Below are 20,363 nucleotides of genomic sequence, written 5' to 3'. Positions count from 1 at the left end.
ATGGGATTCTTCAGGCAAGAATACTGGAGTGGGTTGCCATGCCCTTCTCTGGGGGATCTTCTCGACCCAGGGATTGAACCTGGGTCTCCTTCATTGCAGGCAGATTCTTTACCGTCTGATCCACCAGGGAAGCCCCATGTGTACAGTGGCCCTCGTAAAATGAAAACAGTACACAGTAAGCGTTGAGAGTACACCTCATAACCAACTAGATGACAAAGATTCTGGGTGAAAAATCTCCTTTTTTCCCATTCTTCAATACATCTTTTAGTATAATCACCAAACACTGGGAATAAAAGTGAGTTTGTTGAAGCAGTAAGCATTGGTGGTACAGATTATTTACTACTGAAACTTTTAATAAACTGTGCTGTGTATAACAAAAATCACACTAGTCCTTTGGGAGGCTCTGTAAGTGTTGAGAATTAACAACCACGAAATACAGATGTTTTAATCAATTTGGCATACCAAATAGAATGTTAAAATTTACCTATGTTGATTTTGCTTCTTCCAAAGTAAGAGTAAAATATCCTAATTAAAAAAGGAAAAATATATAATGATGCAGGAGAAATGGAAGGAAAAAGCAGTCTGAAATGTCTATAATAGTGTTAATAGGTCTTTTGGAGTTCTTTTTGCAAGATCAGGACACTGTTAGCCATTTTATATTCTTTCTCTGGTAATAACTTTCTTCTTGCTTAAATTTCCCCGTGTCATGTTGTTTGATAACAGTGATTTCATTCTTCCTGTTTCTAGCGTCAGCACCTCGTCTGGCTGCTCAACACTTAATAACAGTCAGTAGTCTACAGTTTCTCCTCCTAGTCCTTTCTGTAAAAGACTATCAGATTAAACTTCCTTCAACTATATAAGGGTTTCCCCAGTAGCTCAGAGGTAAAGAACCTGCCCGCCAATGCAGGAGACCCAGGAGGCCTGGGTTTGATCCATAGGTCGGGAAGATCCCGTGGATGAGGAAATGGCAACCCACTCCAGTGTTCTTGGCTTCCCTGGTAGCTCATATGGTAAAGAACCTGCCTGCAATGCCAGAGACTTGGGTTCGATCCCTGGGTTGGGAAGATCCCCTGGAGGAGGGCGTGGCAACCCACTCCAGTATTCTTGCCTGGAGAATCCCATGGATGGAGGAGCCTGGCAGGCTGTAGTCCATATGGTCTCAAAAGAGTCTGATGACTGAGCGTGCATGCATGCGACTATTAAGCTATAAAGTGCCCTGACGACAACCTTTAATAGTTGCCCTGTTTTCTGTAGAATTTGTCCAGACTCCTGGCCTTTCAGGACCACCCACTTGTTAGCCTCCGTCCAGCTTTCCACTTTTATGTCTCACTTTTCTCCCCCTAAATTGATTCTCTACTCTGGTCACAGTGTTGTGTTCATCCATCTTCTTGAGTAGACGATGTGCTTTCCTGGTGGCACACCTTCCCCTCTTACTGAGGCCTCGGTGTGGACCGCCCGCCTCACTCTGGAGCTAGCTCAGGACCCATCTTTGTGAGTGACCTTCCCTTCTTACTGACGCCTCTGTGTGGACCACCTGCCTCACTTTGGAGCTAGCTCAGGCCCCATCTTTGTGAGCGACGTTCCCCTCTTACTGATGCCTCTGTGTGGACCACCCAGCTTTACTCTGGAGCTAGCTCAGGACCCGTCTTTGTGAGCGGTTTCCTCGCCCAGCAACACAGGGTGGCCTCTGCCCCTCTGCATCCTCATGTGTTGCTTAGTGTCCTAGTGGAAATGATCAGCAGTCGGGGGCTGGAAAGCGAAGGATACCCTGGATTTTCCACCCTTATCTGGGAGTTGTCTGCAGACATGGTTGTAGGCCTGGGTGATTTAAAGGCCAAGATGCAGAGAGGACGGAGCAGTGGCGAGGGCCTGGGGTGGAGAGGAGAGCAGAGGGAGGAGGGGCTGGAGGAGGGAGAGCAGAGGGAGGAGGGGCTGGAGGAGGGAGAGCAGAGGGAGGAGGGAGAGCAGAGGGAGGAGGGGTAGGAGGATGGAAAGCCATCAGGGTGGAGGAGCTGGAGGACGCAGAGCAGTCAGGGAGGAGGGGCTGGAAGGTGGAGAGTAGAGGGAGGAGGGGCTGGAGGATGGAGAGCAGAGGGAGGAGGGGCTGGAGGATGGAGAGCAGTCAGGGAGGACGGGCTGGAGGGTGGAGAGTAGAGGGAGGAGGGGCTGCAGGGCAGAGAGCAGAGGGAAGAGGGGCTGGAGGGCAGAGCCCAGTCAGGGAGGAAGGGCAGGAGGACACGGACAGCAGTCAGGGAGGAGGGGCTGGAAGGCGGAGAGCTGTCAGAGAGGAGGGGCTGGAGGGCAGAGAGCAGAGGGAGGAGGGGCTGGAGGATGGAGAGCAGAGGGAAGAGGGGCTGAAGGATGGAGAGCAGTCAGGGAGGAGGGGCTGCAGGGCAGAGAGCAGAGGGAGGACGGGCTGGAGGAGGGGACCAGTCAGGGAGGAGCTCAGATTTGTTGTCATTGAAGCCAGTGGAGTGCAGGTTCACGGTGAGTCGGAAGGAGGTAGAAACAACAACCAAAAATACACAAGAGTAAGAAGAAAGAATCGGTTTTCTAAAAATCGATGTTTTTCTTCGACAGAGTTGTATTTATAATGTGATTCTAACACTTTTTTAAATAGTGAATAAATATACTGTAGGTGCTAAGATTGTAGAGGCAGTTACTACAGAGAGTCGAGAAATGAAAGTGTATTCTCTAAGTTTGATTATCATATTTGTTCAAGAGTAAATGTCTTATAAAAATACATATCAGAAATATTGGACATTGAAAAACTTCACCTTTATTGATAAGTGTAAGTCAAAGATGTCTAGGCTTCTTAATACCTAAAGACTAGAAGATTTTGGTTAAAAAAAAAAAAGTCACTAAACGTGTGATATGAGGCAAGCAAGTTAACTTTTTTTGAGGTATTTAGATATACCATGAAAAGCTATTTTACTGTTCAGTTCAGTTCAGTCGCTCAGTCTTGTCCGACTCTTTGTGACCCCATGAATTGCAGCATGCCAGGCCTCCCTGTCCATCACCAACTCCTGGAGTTCACTCAGACTCATGTCCATCGAGTCGGTGATGCCATCCAGCCATCTCATCCTCTGTTGTCCTCTTCTCCTCCTGCCCCCAGTCCCTTGCAGCATCAGTCTTTTCCAGTGAGTCAACTCTTTGCATGAGGTGGCCAAAGTACTGGAGTTTCAGCTTCAGCATCATTCCTTCCAAAGAAATCCCAGGGCTGATCTCCTTCAGAATGGACTGGTTGCATCTCCTTGCAGTCCAAGGGACTCTCAAGAGTCTTCTCCAACACCACAGTTCAAAAATATCAATTCTTTGGCACTCAGATTTCTTTATAGTCCAACTCACATCCATACATGACTACTGAAAAAAACATAGCTTTGACTAGCAGACCTTTGTTGGCAAAGTAATGTCTCTGTTTTTCAATATGCTTTCTAGGTTGGTCATAACTTTTCTTCCAAGGAGCAAGTGTCTTTTAATTTCATGGCTGCAGTCACCATCTGCAGTGATTTTGGAGCCAAAAAAAATAAAGTCTGACACTGTTTCCATTGTTTCTTCATCTATTTGCCATGAAGTGATGGGACCGGATGCCATGATCTTCGTTTTCTGAGTGTTGAGTTTTAAGCCAACTTTTTCACTCTCCTCTTTCACTTTCATCAAGAGGCTCTTTTGTTCTTCTTCGCTTTCTGCCATAAGGGTGGTGTCATTTGCACATGTGAGGTCATTGATATTTTTCCCGGCAATCTTGATTCCAGCTTGTGTTTCATCCAGTCCAGCATTTCACATGATGTACTCTGCATATAAGTTAAATAAGCAGGGTGACAATATACAGCCATGACATACTCCTTCCCGATTTGGAGCCAGTCTGTTGTTCCATGTCCGGTTCTAACTGTTGCTTCTTGACCTGCATACAGGTTTCTCAGGAGGCAGGTAAGGTGTTCTGGTATTCACATCTCTTTAAGAATTTTCCACAGTCTGTTGTTATCCACACAGTCAAAGGCTTTGGTATAGTCAATAAAGCAGAAGTAGATGTTTTTCTGGATCTCTCTTGCTTTTTCAATGATCCAACGGATTTTGGCAGTTTGATCTCTGGTTCTGTGCTGTTAATGACTGGCAAAACTCGGATGAAAAAGTTTTGTGATGTCAGGTTAAAATTGATGGCCTTAGGAATTTTTCTTCCTTCACAAATGGAAAAGAAATTTCTTTCATATTTTCTATTAGAAAAAAATGACAAATCTTGAGAAACTACTGTGATTTTCTTATAATTTCATTTTCATGAATGTTTCATCACATGAGTTTTCAAGACTTGCATTACAGTCTATTAGAATGTCACACAGAGATTTTATGAAATGTTAATATCTAATGTCGGAGAAGGCAATGGCACCCCACTCCAGTACTCTTGCCTGGAAAATCCCATGGACGGAGGAGCCTGGTAGGCTGCAGTCCATGGGGTCGCTAAGAGTCGGACACGACTGAGCAACTTCACTTTCTCTTTTCACTTTCATGCATTGGAGAAGGAAATGGCAACCCACTCCAGTGTTCTTGCCTGGAGAATCCCAGGGGTGGGGGAGCCTGGTGGGCTGCTGTCTCTGGGGTCGCACAGAGTCGGACACGACTGAAGTGACTTAGCATAGCGTAATATCTAATGCAACTGCTTGTTTTGAAAGTATATTTCAGAGTCATTAAATACCCACAGAATACTCTTAGTTGAGAATGAAAGAAAGTACTTCATGATTTTTCTAGCATAAAACTAGCAAATCAGCATTTAAAACGCTTCAGGTATTTTCAACAGATAATGTGGCTACATGGGTTTTTCTCAAATACACAGCAAATTGTTGTGTAAATTTCTCCCTTGAAAGTAAAATATTCATTTTTTTTCTCTCGCGTATTGTAAGAACCAAGAGATATTTTTTGCCAGTGAGCAAGTTCTGAAAGAGCAGCCCTCCTTAGCACGGGTGAGTTCAAAGGACATTGGCTTCTGAAAATCATTGGGAAAAATCACTGCAAAATTAATTACTTCCATCACTGTCTTTAACATTCACCCCAGTCCTTTGAGAAGTGGTAAATTTCCTTCTTAATCATTCAGATTATATTTTCTGTTTATACTATCTTTTAAAGCATAGCACTGAAATACAGTGCCAGTAAATATCTGTCCCAAGAAAAGTGACTGCTAGAGACCAGATCCAGGCTCACCCTCCTGTGAGGGGCGTGGTGTCCGGCTGGGCTCGCTGCATGGGCGTGGCCTCATGTTTGTCACGAGGCTGCGGGACCTTGTTTTTCCGCCTGTAAGTCGTACCTTGTGACTGTGCCCACTAGCTTCGCTCTGATGAGTTTGACGGTGCTCAGTCTTGCTAGGATGATTTTCCCCCTTCAGTCTTTAACTATAGGATAATATTAACTAGGTCCTTATGTGAGATAGCAAAATAATTTTGGAGATTAATATGAACAGAAAATAGAACGATTTTGGTGATTGAATTGTACTGTGATTCTGTGTGGTAAGATCTGGGAACGTTCTGTGAAATGTCAGGGTGCACGCTGTGCCTTTTGTGTGACTCTGTCTATGAACTAACTGCTGTATTGCTTTGAGTATTATAAAAGCTAATTAACATTTGTTCAGTGGTATATAAAAGTCATGTTTTGGGGTGAGAAATTACCTTTCAAGAAGTTTTAAATATTAAAAATTACTTTTTATTGCTGCTTTCTAAATAACACAGTGGCTGATATGTACAGAAGAAATTTGTGATGACTCAGTCTTAATACATTTTGATATATTCTTGGGTAAACAAGCCTTTCCTCAGGCTCCCTAAACGAAATGTGTTAAAATTATCTATCTTTCTATAAGTAATATGCTGTTTTGGTCTTAATACACTTTTTCTAAGATTATTATTTCAATTTTAAAATGAAATATTTTTAATCAACACTTTTCATATGAGCAGCTTATTGTTAAATCTCCTGTAAACCTGCTATATTATAAGAGTCTCTCAATTTCAACAAATCCTGGGCATCAGTCCTTGATTTCTCAATTTAGTTGATATATTTTTAAAATTTAACCTCAAATTATACATAATGCTACCAAATTTTAATTCTCCTTTTCTTATGTGATTTATTTCCATTGACCAGCATTCCTGCTTCATTGCCCCTGATGTAACTGGACTGCCAACCATCCCCGAGAATGTAAGTTTTCTGTTTTCTATTCTACTGATATGAATTTTATTTTGGTCTCACAGTTGAAGTATTTCTTGGTAGAGAAATAGAATACATTGTAACTGTTTGTGAGAAAAAAAATGAAAAAATTAAGAATAATGGTGTCATCTCTTTTGCTTTATGTATGTGCTACTTTACCTCCTTTACATCGATTATAGATAAGACAGATTATATGAGAAAACCTCTTTCTGCCATTTGAGATAGATCAGTAGGATAGTCTGTACTCGGGTTCTGAGCTCCCTGGATCAGGCAGACAAGGTGTCTCAGCGGATGTCTCCTGGTTATGGGAAAATGAGCGTGTGCGGTGGGAAATACTTTCACGGAAATAGTCCCCATCGTCTTTAGGTTCCTTGTGTATATAGCTCTGTTCAAATCTCAGATGTTCTCTACTCAGTATCCTGATTTTTAATTGAAGTAATAATATATGTTTTGTAAGGCCTGAAGGATACTACCAGAAATTATAAAATTGCCACATTTTGCATTTTATTTAGAGTCCTGATTGTATCCTTGCTAGAAATATTTTCAGTGTTTTAGTGGTTATTACAAATTAAAATTCTGCAGAAAAGTTTACCTGGGTGAATGGAATTGACAGGTACACTTTTGGATACTGTGTGAAAAGGAGATGTTTCCTTTTGTAAGTTTCTTTTTTTCCAGCTTCATTTTGGGAAGATAAAAAGAACCATTATAAATAATTCTATCAGAAGTGAAGGAAACATCAACTCAGGAATATTTATTATTTTTATATGTACTAAACTCTGCTGTCCTCCGGAAAATGAACCTACTGAGTGTTTGGTTTCCAGAAGCACCTGGGTTGTGAGTGAACAAAGCACAAGAAGACAGCGGTAAACTTCCTGAGACGGAAGCAAGGCTGTCAGTGGGGTTTTTAGTAGAGATGAGCTCAGTTGCCTCCTGTGAGAAGATTGCATTCAGCCGAGGTAGACCGTCAGACTCAGAGGTCATCTCCCAGGCCCTCAAGTCCTCTGTGGGCTGCTGCTGCTGCTGCTGCTGAGTCACTTCAGTCGTGTCCGCCTCTGTGCGACCCCATAGACGGCAGCCCACCAGGCTCCCCCGTCCCTGGGATTCTCCAGGCAAGAGTACTTGAGTGGGTTGTCATTTCCTTCTCCAGTGCATGAAAGTAAAAAGTAAAAGTGAAGTCGCTCAGTCGTGCCCGACTCTTAGCGACCTCATGGACTGCAGCCTAGCAGGCTCCTCCGTCCATGGGATTTTCTAGGCAGGAGCACTGGAGTGGGTGCCATCGCCTTCTCCAGTGGGCAGGACCTCTGTTTGGGTGTCTGGAGGCTGACTGACTCGATATCTGCATGCCTGCCCCTCACCTAGAGGCTAGAAGGGAGGGACCCTGACTTGCATTAACAGCCCCAAGTTGAGGTTTTGTACCTTTCTTAAATTTATTAATAAAAAGCTAGCAGCTTGATTTAGCAGACTTCACTTTTTTTTTTTTTTTTTTTTAAAGGCTATGACTTTGAAAGTCTTAAAGAACCATTCTAAGGAAAAAGTGCCTCTGAGAATAGAAACTTTTTTTTTGGAACCGAGAAAAAAATTTAACTTTTTATTTTATGTTGGTGTATAATCGATTAAAAAGGTTATGATCGTTTCAGGTGAACAGCAGAGGGACTCAACCATCCGTGTACATGTATCCATTCTCTCCTAAGCCCCGCTGCCATCCAGGCTGCCATATAACACTGAGCACAGTTCCATGTGCTGTACGGTAGATCCTTGTTCGTTATCCGTTTTAAATAGAGCAGACTGTACATGGCCATCCCAAACTCTCTAACTGTCCTCCCCCGCATTAGGATATTTCATTTCTAAAAAGTCCTATTTAGGGAAATACAGAAAAGGAAAAGCAAGGGCCTATATATAAGGCAGCCTTTTGCATTGGGAAGTAATTCCCCATCTAGAAATTATCTTTCTTTGAGATTACAGGAACAGTGTTAATGTTGAATGCCATAAAACTATTTTGCATTTTCAACAGTGGAAACAGAAGGTGAGGTAGGCTTCAAATAGAGAAAACAGGAAATGAGTCTCTCCACCAAACTCGGCATCACTTGGTGGTGGTCACAGGTTCTAATGCCTTGCTATGATTGCCAGTTTCTCCTGAGAAAGTTTCTACCTCACAGAAATGGAAGAAACAATTGGATTTAGTGTTTTCTTGCTCAACTAAAGGTTTTGGTCTTCTGGGTCATGATCCCTCTACTCCTCCAGTTTTAGTTTATTGTCGTCTCTTATATGTTGCTTTCTGATGCATTTGTTTGAGTACAGAAAATTAAAAATAAGAAGAGGATCTAAAGTGAAAGTTTATATAGGCTAGCCCAATTTTGTTCTTACGTGGGGAAGATAATTTTAAGTGTTATGTCAAGGAGTCAAATTAAACTGACACTTTTATTTAGTTATAGTGGTATAAAGCTGGCCCGACATGGAATATAAACGAGACCCTCCTTCATAAAGACCCAGAGGTCTGCTTTATAAGCCCGTCTCATTGCCGGGAAACCCCATGGGCAGAGGAGCCTGGTGGGCGGCAGTCCGTGAAATCACAAAAGGGTCGGACAGGACTTAGCGGCTGAGCGACGCCACCGTCTGTGGTTGCCTTGCGGCAGTGCCCAGCCTAGAGCGGCAGTGCCCAGCCTTTTGGCACAAAGGAGCAGTTCTGTGGAAGCCAGTTTTCCTATGAATGATGTGAGGGGGACGATGGTTCCAGGATAAGTCAAATGCATTACATTTACTGGGTACTTTATTTCTATTATTCTTATGTTGTAATATATGAATGAGATAATGACACAGCTCACCATAATGCAGAATGAGATCACCGGGCATTATATTCTCATAAGGAGCACCGAGCCTAGACCCCTCCCACGCGCCATTCACCGAGGGGTTCAAGCTCCAAGGAGAATCTGATGCCACCACTGGTCTGGCAGTAGGCAGAGCTCAGGCGGTAATGCCAGCGATGGGGAGCGTATGTCAATACAGATGAAGCTTCTCCTTGCCTGTCTACTGCCCACTTCCTGCAACCTGACCCTGCTCCCAGCAGGCCATGGGCTGGTACAGGTCGATGACTGGGGTCTGGGGACCCCAATCTATCCTATCAACCCATGGTATCCCTTGCTGAGTGGTTGGCACACAAGGAGAGACTCAGATGTGCTTTCTGGAGCAGCAGTTCTCAGAGTTCAGGGTGCCTGTAAGAAGCACCCACAGTGCTTGTTGAGAAAAGAAATTCCCAAGGCTCCACTCCCAGCAGGCTGGGTAGGGGCCCAGGAAACTGGCTTCCTGTACGCGTGTCTGGAGCCGGGGAGGGGGAGAGAGAGTGGGGATGCCCTGATCACCCTCGGAGGACACTTGCCCAGAACAGGGCTGTGTTTCAAATAAGAACCGAAGGCTCCATGCTTGGCGTGGCGGCGGAACCAGAACTGCATTTACTTATGAGTAATTTTTACTAACATCCTCCGAACGCGGGTAGCCCGCGGTGGCTGTTGGCGCTGTCCCCGCACCTCACGCGGTTGTCTTTGCCCATGCAGAGGAACCTCACGGAGTACTTCGTGGCCGTGGACGTGAACAACATGCTGCAGCTCTTCGCCAGCATGCTGCACGAGAGGCGCATCATCGTCACGTCCTGGAAGCTCAGCACCGTGAGTACCGCCCCCCAAGCCCATGCTCTGCGCATGCCCCGCAGGCGCCATCTGCATACTCCTGACTCCCGGCTTTAGTCCGCCGCGGAGCACAAAGATCTGATTTATGGAAGGCGTTTGCGGGTGCATTAAGTCAAGTTAATTATTTCTTCTTATCAGAAGATGAGAGTTTTTTTTTTTTTTTCCTTTTTCACTCCCTGGAGTTCATTTTAGTGCCTTCTACCATATAAAGAATTCTTAAGAGCTATTATGAGATCTTTATTATTCACTTGAGGCGCTTTTTCCATTGGAGCTACTTGAAAGAAATCAAGGGGCTGGGATAATAGCGGCTACCCTAACCTGGTAATAGGTGGATTCATCTTTGTTGCCAAGTCGTGGTGGGGGAGTGGATGCTATAATAGTTCTGATTTGGAGAAGCTCTTCAGACTGATAATAACTTAAAAGTCAAAATAGCATTTTTTTTTTTTTTCAAATCACAGGTTTTATGTCACTCACTGAAATGTTCTTTTGGAAGGTCTTCATTACTGTGGAAAAGGCAGGGAGAATAGGAGTTTTGTTGGGTCCTAGAAAAATATTCAAAAGTATTTTTCTAGATTTCCTAATCTTTTTTCCTGCTTTAAGCATTAAAATTAAAATTTTTGACTTAAAAATGTAATATAAATGGAATTACAGTTGTGGGTAATATATATTTATTAAAAAAACATTATTTAATATCCCATGAATTACCTTCCTTACAAATTTAGCTAACTGATAAAAATAAGATACTATTTTTATGTTCTGTTTCCTGGTAGTACAAATAAAACCTTTATTTTATAATGTTTTAGTGTCTTAGAGCAGAAGGAGCTTCAGGATCTCTCTAGGATACCTATTTGCTGCTAAGTCACTTCAGTCGTGTCCAACTCTGTGCAACCCCATAGACGGCAGCCCACAAGGCCCCCCCGTCCCTGGGATTCTCCAGGCAAGAACACTGGAGTGGGTTGCCATTTCCTTCTCCAATGCAGTAAAGTGAAAAAGTGAAAGTGAAGTCTCTCAGTCGTGTCCGCCTCTTAGTGACCCCATGGACTGCAGCCCACCAGGCTCCTCCGTCCATTGGATTCTCCAGGCAAGAGGACTGGAGTGGAGTGCCATTGCCTTCTCCCATTTAGGATATAACAATGAGAAAGATTAGCATCACTGACTCCATGGACATGAGTCTGAGCAAACTCTGGGAGATGGTGAAGGACAGGGAAGCCTGGTGTGCTGCAGTCCATGGGGTCTCAGAGAGTTGGTCATGACTTAGAGACTGAACAGTGACAAAGGTATTTTCAAAGAAGGGTTAAATCGCCACCTCAAGGCCACCTAGACAGCTGGAGATGGGCAATGTGAAACTGTGTCTCCTGGTTCTAATTTTAGGTTATTTTCCTTATTCTAGAGTCAAAAAAGCAGTTTTGAGATTTTGAAATGCAATACTGATATGCTCACTTTTCAAAAAGAGTTGAAAATATATTCAATACGTACTGAGAAACACCTGACGTGCATTTGAAGGACTGTGGAGAAAGGTTATGGTTCTGTTGAGAATAAGTGTCAGTCTGTGGTGCAGATAATTATTTGCATTTACTTAATGTGATACTAAGAAATTCAGTCTGAATATTTTGATGCTTTTTATAATATATTTGCTTTTCTGCTGTTTGTAACTTAACCATTGAGGTAAAAAAATTCCTATTTATTCTTTTTGTCTCTTCCTCCTTATCAGTTTTTTTTTTTCAACTAGCTTTTTTTTTTTTGGTTACCCTGATATTTCCTGCATTTATTTATTTTTGGCCACACCACACAGCTTGTCCTCATCACTCTTTTAAAGTCAGGGTTTTTTTAAATTATGAAGAATATTTCTATATGGATATTGTCCTGAAGATTAAGAAGACTGTGTCTTGAACATCTAGGAACCCAATTCTTGTCAGGGTTAATTCATGTAGCACATTTATTACATGCCTGCTGTGTGTCTGGCACGATCTAGGCACTGAGGCTTCAGCAGTAAGCAAAGTGAAGCCTAAACACTCCTGAAGCTTGAATCCACCAGATGTAGCAGATAGAGACACGAGTGAATGAATAGCTGTTCTGTCATGTGGTGCTGAGAACTGGAGGGTAAGGGAGGAAAGTGCGTGTGTGGAAAGTGAGAGCAGGTTCCAGTGATGTGCCCGGCGGTCCAGAGCGGCTGTCCCATGAGGTGGGACCTCTCCCGTGAGAGGCCCAAAGACAGCATCGGAGTAAGCTGTGTGAGTGAACTCGGTCTGTATAGGAACATGTTAGAAGTACACCTGATGGGACACAGTATGGAGGTCCCTCAGAAAACCAAAACCAGAAGAACCTCCATGCAGTCCAGCAGTGACGCTCCTGGGCTTTTATCTGAAGAAAACAGAAACACTAACTCAAAAAGATACCTGCACTCCTGTGTTTATTGTGGCATTATTCACAATAGCCAAGATAAGCAAGCAACTTAAGTGCAAGTTAGAGATGAATGAATAAAGAAGGTGAGGGTGTGTGTGTGTGTGTGTGTGTGTGTGTACACACACACATACGTGCACACAAGGGAATATTTCTCAGCCATAGAAAGGAATAAAACCTTGCCATTTATAATAATATGGGTGGACCTGGAGGGTATGATGCTAAGTGAAATAAGTTAGACTGAGAAAGGCAAATACCCTGTGCTCTCACTTATGTGTTGAATCTAAAAAACAAAACATACATAACAAAACAGAAACAGACTCACGGATACAGAGAACAAGCAGGTGGTGTCGGAGGTGAGGGGGCGGGAGGAGGGTGGGTGAAATAGATGGAGGGGGATTGAGGCACCGACTTCCAGTTACGAAATGAATGAGTCACAGGAATATGATGTACAGCAGAGGGAATGTTCTCAGTGATGTTACCACTTTGGTGACACATGGTAATTAGACTTACTAGTACAGATCATTTTGTAACATATAGTGCTCAGTATCATGTCCAACTCTTCATGACCCCCTGGACTGTAGACCGCTTGGCTCTGTCCATGGGATTCTCCAGGCAAGATTACTGGAGTGGGTTGCTATCTCCTCCTCCAGGAGACCTTCCTGGCCAGGAATCAAAGCTGCATCTCTTGCATCTCCTACATTGGCAGGTGGATTCTTTACCACTGAGCCATCTGGGAAGCCCATTGTAATGTATAAAAATCCCAAATCACTATATTGTACACCTGAAACTAATATAGTATAATATTTTAAGTCAGTTATACTGCAATTAAAAAAAGGAATCTACATATATGTAAATATTGTGTAAAAAATTTTTTTTTGGTAAGTAATACTAGTGTTTCTTTCTGCTATAATTTATAAACACTTCTTAATGTCTAGGTAACTCCTCTTTCACTCAGCTTTTGACTTTCAACCTGGGAGTAGTACTAGTTGTAATCTCATACAGTTGCTTTAAAGATTATGGATATGTGTACATGCACACACACATATATATGCTACTGCTGCTGCTGCTGCTAAGTCGCTTCAGTTGTGTCCGACTCTGTGCGACCCCATAGATGGCAGCCCACCAGGCTCCCCTGTCCCTGGGACTCTCCAGGCAAGAACACTGGAGTGGGTTGCCATTTCCTTCTCCAATGCAGGAAAGTAAAAAGTGAAAGTGAAGTCGCTCAGTCGAGTCTGACTTTTAGCGACCCCATGTACTACAGCCTACCAGGCTACTGCATCCATGGGATTTTCCAGGCAAGAGTACTGGAGTGGGGTGCCATATATACACATATGTATGTACACGCACATATGTATGTATGAAGTGCTTAGAGTTTTGTCTGCATAAGATTAAATGACCATTAGCTATAAATTTATAATACACTGGATCTGTAGTTTAGATCAAAAATTAACGTGCCTACCCTTTTACTTCGTTTGAATTAAAAAAATAAATTATTTTAATAAAGGCTCGGTATTAAAGAATGCTCAAACTACAGCACAATTGCACTCATCTCACACGCTAGTAAAGTAATGCTCAAAATTCTCCAAGCCAGGCTTCAGCAATACGTGAACCTTGAATTTCCAGATGTTCAAGCTGGTTTTAGAAAAGGCAGAGGAACCAGAGATCAAATTGCCAACATCTGCTGGATCATGGAAAAAGCAAGAGAGTTCCAGAAAAACCTCTATTTCTGCTTTATTGACTATGCCAAAGCCTCTGACTGTGTGGATCACAATAAACTGTGGAAAATTCTGAAAGAGATGGGAATACCAGACCACCTGACCTGCCTCTTGAGAAACCTATATGCAGGTCAGGAAGCAACAGTTAGAACTGAACATGGAACAACAGACTGGTTCCAAATAGGAAAAGGAGTACATCAAGGCTGTATATTGTCACCCTGCTTATTTAACTTATATGCAGAGTACATCATAAGAAACACTGGGCTGGAAGAAGCACAAGCTGGAATCAAGATTGCCGGGAGAAACATCAATAACCTCAGACATGCAGATGACACCACCCTTATGGCAGAAAGTGAAGAGGAACTAAAAAGCCTTTTGATGAAAGTGAAAGAGGAGAGTGAAAAAGTTGGCTTAAAGCTCAACATTCAGAAAACGAAGATCATGGCATCTGGTCCCATCACTTGATGGCAAATAAGATGGGGAAACAGTGGAAACAGTGTCAGACTTTGTTTTTTTTTTTTGGCTCCAAAATCACTGCAGATGGTGATTGCAGCCATGAAATTAAAAGACGCTTACTCCTTGGAAGGAAAATTATGACCAATCTAGATAGCATATTCAAAAGCAGAGACATTACTTTGCCAATAAAGGTCTGTCTAGTCAAGGCTATGGTTTTTCCTGTGGTCATGTATGGATGTGAGAGTTGGACTGTGAAGAAAGCTGAGTGCCGAAGAATTGATGCTTTTGAACTGTGGTGTTGGAGAAGACTCTTGAGAGTCCCTTGGACTGCAAGGAGATCCAACCAGTCCATTCTAAAGGAGATCAGCCCTGGGTGTTCTTTGGAAGGACTGATGCTAAAGCTGAAACTCCAATACTTTGGCCACCTGATGTGAAGAGTTGACTCATTGGAAAAGACTCTGATGCTGGGAGAGATTGGGGGCAGGAGAACGGGTGACAGAGGATGAGATGGCTGGATGGCATCACCGACTCAATGGTCACGAGTTTGAGTGAACCCCAGGAATTGGTGGTGGACAGGGAGGCCTGGTGTGCTGCAATTCATGAGGTTGCAAAGAGTCAGACACGACTGAGCGACTGAACTGAACTGATTAGGGAGTTGTTTCTTATATTCTAGGTAAACTTAATACCAGTTGTTTCTGAGAGTTCCTAAAAACGTGGTGGTGGTGTCAGCTCTCAGTTAACAGCTTTGCTTTGGTTCACCGTCTGGGGCAGGAGGACTGATAAAAGAAACATAATTCAAGCTTGGTTTCATGATCTCCTCACCCTTCTTACATGGAGGAAGCTGCATTGAATCTAGCTTAACAAATTTCATGCACACACACACATATACACATACATGCTATAAATTCCAGACACAGTAATGTTTAAGGTCAAAGAGTAGTATCATAACATAAATTAGAAATAAGCTAGTTTTTAGAAAGAGTTTGGTGAAATCTCTGAAACAACCAAGGAAGGAATGTTTAATGTACCAATGAACTGAGGTTAAAAGACTACTCTCCATGAAGCTTTTTACATTCTTATAGGATTGTGTATACTATAAAAACTATAATGTTATTTCATGCAAGAAATTGTGTTTGGCCTATTTTCAGTTGTTTTTAAATTGATGACCAGATTGTTAATTACTAGAAGAACACAAGTAAGTTATCTTTACATACATAATTTTATTATAGTTTTGGGAACTTTGGATTTACATTTTGATGGTCCTAATTGTGTTAGAGTCGTGTTTGTTAACTCTGTAGCTTGCTGGGTTTTCACTGGTGATCCACTGGCAGATAATGAGCTGTTTGAGGACCCTTTCCTTCAGGTATTGTTTGTAGTTAAAATTATGCTTTGTAAATTATCTTTTTAGTGATAAACTTTAAATGAACAGTTTAGTCTTGAGATATGTCAGCAAAAGTATCAAGAATATTGTGACGTTTTAATAGTTTTTCACAGGTCTTTCCTCCTTTATATTAAGATGTATTTGGTTAGGACGCACTGCTGTATTTTTCTGTGTTTTTGAGTTGAATGAATTGGGACGTGATCGGTTGTGTGTTCATCCTTCTGACGTGCACGTTATCCTGTACACACGGAAGGGTTCCTGGCAACCCTGAACAAGAACATTGATTTTGTACACGCCGTGGGCAGACCCTGGAGGTTGAAGCCCCAAGCCAACAGCAGACGAGCGGAGCGCCTCGGCCCCGAGTCTCCTGTATTCAAAGCAAAGGAATAAATCATGACATTACAAGGGTGTATCCGCTGACTTATTGCTGTTTTGTGACCGGGGGTAGGCAGAGATTGCTGTTTAAAGCCGTGTCATCGGCTCTCAAGTCAGCCAGGCATGAAGCCTTGTCATGTGCTCTGCAACTGTGCCTCCCCAGACTTCCCCTAACGAGTCAGCTGGGGCTGTGTGTTCTGTCTGCCGCACCGGGCTGCCCGGCGTCTGACAGCAGCCCTCTCGTCATCCTGTCAGTGATGTGTTAACTAGAGTGTGTCCTCGTGGCCTGCGGAAGCAGCTACAAGCGACGCTCCCTTCCGAGCAGCTGTCTGCGTGTCGGCTCCCACTCCGACCAGCGTTTAGTGGGTGGGTAGCACCCTCGCGGGGGCTGTGAGCACATTAATCACAGAGCCCTGAGTGCATGCTCTGTGTCCTGGGGGGCTGCCGGGGGGCCGCCCTGAGTGCCCGAATTGCGAATTGCGCTGAGTCACTGTCCTCTCCTCCTTTGTTACGGTTGCCCCCAGGCATTTCAGCGTAAACTTCCGCCCCTGCTCTCATTAAGGCCTCTGCAGAAGGACATCCTGTGATCCCCGGGAAGTCGGCTGGCGAAGTGTAGACGTCACAGGTCGGGTTGGGTGGAGGGGGAGTCCAGAGGGGGTCCAACCCTTCCATCTGGGTTTCCCGTCGTCTGCACTCGGCCTTGCACCTGTATCCACATTTCATCTGAAGCCCGCTGTACAGAGAGCCTTTCTGGAGACCAAGAACTGAACAGTGGGGCAAGAATAAAGAGTACCCAGTCTCCTCCCCATCCCAGATGATCAAAGTGTGTTTTCCCCCCTTAGCGATTTTAAAGCTACAGCAGAGTGGTGCAGTTAACAGGTATTACCCCGACCTCTCAGGGAAAGGTACTCTGGAACCAGCTTTTAGGTTTTTATTTCTTCCCAAAGCCCCCAGCACCCAGGCACGTCGGCTGACCCTGCAGACAGTGGCTCTGCCTCTCGGTGTGCTGCTTGACTGGATCCTCTTCTTCGGAGCACTGTGTTTGCATGCGTTGCCCAGCGGATGTGGCCAGAGTGTGCAAGCAGAGCTGTCGGGGCAGTTGTGTGACACGCTGTGGGAAGTTAACTTCTAAGATGGGAAAACTGCTTGTGTTTGCATCTTCCAAGCCTTGAGGTGATGAGAGCTGTTTTTCACAGAAACGAGGACATAAAGGGTCAGAACTGTGGTGGTGTGTGTGCAGTAATTTAATCTTTTAATTGTGACTGTCAGAAAACTTTATAAAATAACCTTTGCACTAATTATGTAATGTAATATGCAGTGTTCACCTGACATGGAAATTATCAGGATAGAAACGTGTCTTATTGTCCCTTTGACACTTGTCTCTTTGAATAATAATAATTATAAATAGTAATGATGACAGTGATGATGTTAAAGGTTTCTTCATAAATTCTGAAGTTTACAAGTTGTAGGGCAATTTCCACACAGTCTTTAGAAAAAGACGTGTTCAGCTGTCTTCAACTAGAAGATTTTTTTTTTTTTTTTAAACCTATGCTCAAATTGTAATTCGTTGGTGGGAAAGTTATCCATCATCTTGTATCCTTTCAGCTTTATGAGTGTCTGTCGCTATACTGAATCGTTCAGTCTGTACAGGAACTTGGTTTGTTATCTTTGGGCCTTCATGCAGTTCTAAGTAGGACAAACTGCTTTCTTCTGTTGGAAAGTGGTGTTTTCTTCACTCATTGGATGTTTATGGTGCCAAGGGAGGCTCCTGCCTCTTGTTGTGTAGAAACAAACTCATTTATTCTTGATCATTGAGGTCAGTCGCTCCAGCCAGTAGCTTAGTCCCAGTTAGCCTGCTGGTTCAGTGGCATTAAGGGGCTGGAGGGCCAGGTGGCATCTCATTGTCTGGTTCAGGTGGACGTCTCCCGTTGGGAGGTCCAATCTGCAAACCAGAAGAGCTCTGCTCAGCTGGGGCAGGAAGGAGAACTTGCCCAAGTAGGGTGTTAGGTGTGGTAACGTGGGGGCCACCCCACCTCACCCCTGACCTGTGATCCCATGTCTTCTGGCTTTGGGAGAAGCAACACCGTGAAATGTTTTCTGATTCAGAGAGTGTCCTTCATCATGTAAAACAGAGCTGCCCCCTACTCCCCTCAAGAGGGCTGTTCCCCCATGGTGGACATACCTGGGTCTTGAGCGTGCCGCCCCCCTTCCAGTTAGGCCAGTGGCTTCTTGGCTCCAAGTGTGGGTGAGAAGAGTCGAGTCCACGGCCCTGAGCCTGCTGCGTCAGTTTGCAGTTAGATAGATAACCCTGATGATTTGCATGCTGTATACAGTGCCATGCCCTCAGGGGTGTGCTTCTCTGAGTCCGGTTGTGGTCGTGCTGGCAGAGGTGGCAGGTCCTCACCCAAACCTTCGTCCAGTGACCCTGAGCCTGATCAGACCTCCTCCTCTACGGAAGAGGTGCAACGTCCTTAACTGACGACACTGCGTGGCCCAGCTGCTTGCCAGGGAGATGCCTCCCTAGAATCCTCCTGCCACTGAACCTCCTGAAGCAGGTCCAGTGGCCCACTCGGAGCCGCTGGCGGTGTCGCCCTGTGGAAGCCGGCCTCCCAGGGCCCTGCATCTATCCACCTTCCTGTAGTGTGTCTCAGGGGCCTCTGCCCCCACCCAGGACAGCAGAGGTGCCCCAAGAGCCCAGGGCACAGGCCAGGAGCAGAGAGGGAATCTGGGGCAGGGGGCAGGCGTTGAAGGCACAGCTTCCCCAGACCTGTCATCTCCCTGCCATTTACCGTGGTGATAAATAGTGTCATGGGAGGAGGGGAGCAAGTTAACCACCTGAGAAGAAAACCAGGAACTTGGTTTTGTAGGAGACTTTTGGCTTTGGTCCAGTTTTCCAAACAATAGTGTAGCGGTATTTATTCATTTAGTATTGATAAAATATTATAATTTGCCAGGTACTGGGAATTTCAAGGTTATTTATGATTCTAAGTCGTAAATAATAAATTATATCGTGTCAATCAAGGCCTAGGCAGCGTGAATAGGACTCTGATGTGGGAAAGGTAGGAGAGAGGGCAGTAGGTTAAAAGCTGACCCCAGTAGCATGCCTGGTTCTTGGAAGGAAGTTGGTGTTTTGTCTTCGAAATATTTACTTGTTGTGTGTGTGTGTGTGTGTGTGTGTGAGAGAGAGGTCGTGCTACAAAATCTGGCTGGACAGACAGGCAGTGGCCAGATTGTGAAGGATCTCTTTTGCTAAATTAAGGGGTTTGGATTTTATCCAGCAGACTGTGGGGAGGCAAATAGGGGACATGCTGTGACCAGCTTTGTTTTGGGGATGGGAACTCTGATGGCGTTATATTAATAAAAGAAAACTGGAGTAGGGAAACTGACTGACAGGCATGCAGTGAAAAGGCAGTCACAGTGATTTGACCAGAGTTGGCCAGGTCCTGAATGAACAGCGACCATGAAAGGCAGGTGAGGCTGGGGTTTAGAAACGTGGCGCATAAGGGGACGTCTGTCGTGTGTATAGCCTGCTTGAAAGCAGATGAAGAAGAGGGGCAAGTTTAGGCTGACACATAAAGGACAGACGCTCACCAGGTATTTCCTTAGCGTCTGACGCAGCAGGGCTGAGCCTGCTGTCATTTGCTACGAGTAAGTAGTGACTCTGTGGAGTGTGTGTGTGCGAGCACACACACACAGACACACACACACACACACACACACACACACGCATGTAGATGCTTATGTGCACGTTTACATATTTGTGCTTAGTTGCTCAGTCGTGTCTGACTCTTTGCAACGCCATAGACTGTAGCCTGCCAGGCTCTTCTGTCCATAGAATTCTCCAGACAAGAATACTAGAGTGGGTTGCCATTCGCGTCCTCAGGGGATCTTCCTGAAGATCTTCCCAGCAATTTAACCGTGGTCTCCTACACTGCAGGCAGATGCTTTACTGTCTGAGCCACCAGAGAAGCCCATGTTTATATATAGGTGTATACATTTAAAAGTGTTTGAGGTGTATGCCAAATACACATATACGTACTTTAAGTGTGTATGTGAATATTATATACAATGTAAATAATACAGCATATGATATATATATATGTATGTAGTGTTTCATTCTCATTTAATTATACGTAATTTGCCAATGGTTAGAGTCATTTTGCTCCACTT

General features: G+C 44.1%; 1 protein-coding gene across 13 annotated transcripts in view; it reads left to right on the top strand.

Moving 5' to 3' along the window:
• The window catches only part of DENND1B (DENN domain containing 1B), a 280,306-nt gene that overhangs the window by 144,179 nt on the left and 115,764 nt on the right, over positions 1-20,363 (top strand). For 8 of the 13 annotated variants that reach the window (XM_070768716.1, XM_070768710.1, XM_070768709.1 and 5 more), the window contains 3 exons: positions 4,896-4,955; positions 6,121-6,174; positions 9,732-9,842. In XM_070768716.1, coding sequence (XP_070624817.1) covers positions 4,896-4,955; positions 6,121-6,174; positions 9,732-9,842 — 225 coding nt within the window. The remainder of the gene's footprint in view (positions 1-4,895; positions 4,956-6,120; positions 6,175-9,731; positions 9,843-20,363) is intronic. The other 5 variants (XM_070768714.1, XM_070768713.1, XM_070768715.1 and 2 more) reach the window with 1 other exon arrangement.

This window comes from Bos indicus, chromosome 16 (genome assembly GCF_029378745.1).
Source record: "Bos indicus isolate NIAB-ARS_2022 breed Sahiwal x Tharparkar chromosome 16, NIAB-ARS_B.indTharparkar_mat_pri_1.0, whole genome shotgun sequence".
NCBI classification, from domain to species: domain Eukaryota; kingdom Metazoa; phylum Chordata; class Mammalia; order Artiodactyla; family Bovidae; genus Bos; species Bos indicus.
The sequence above is the reverse complement of the archived record's forward strand: the minus strand, read 5'-3'. Positions and strand labels throughout refer to the sequence as shown.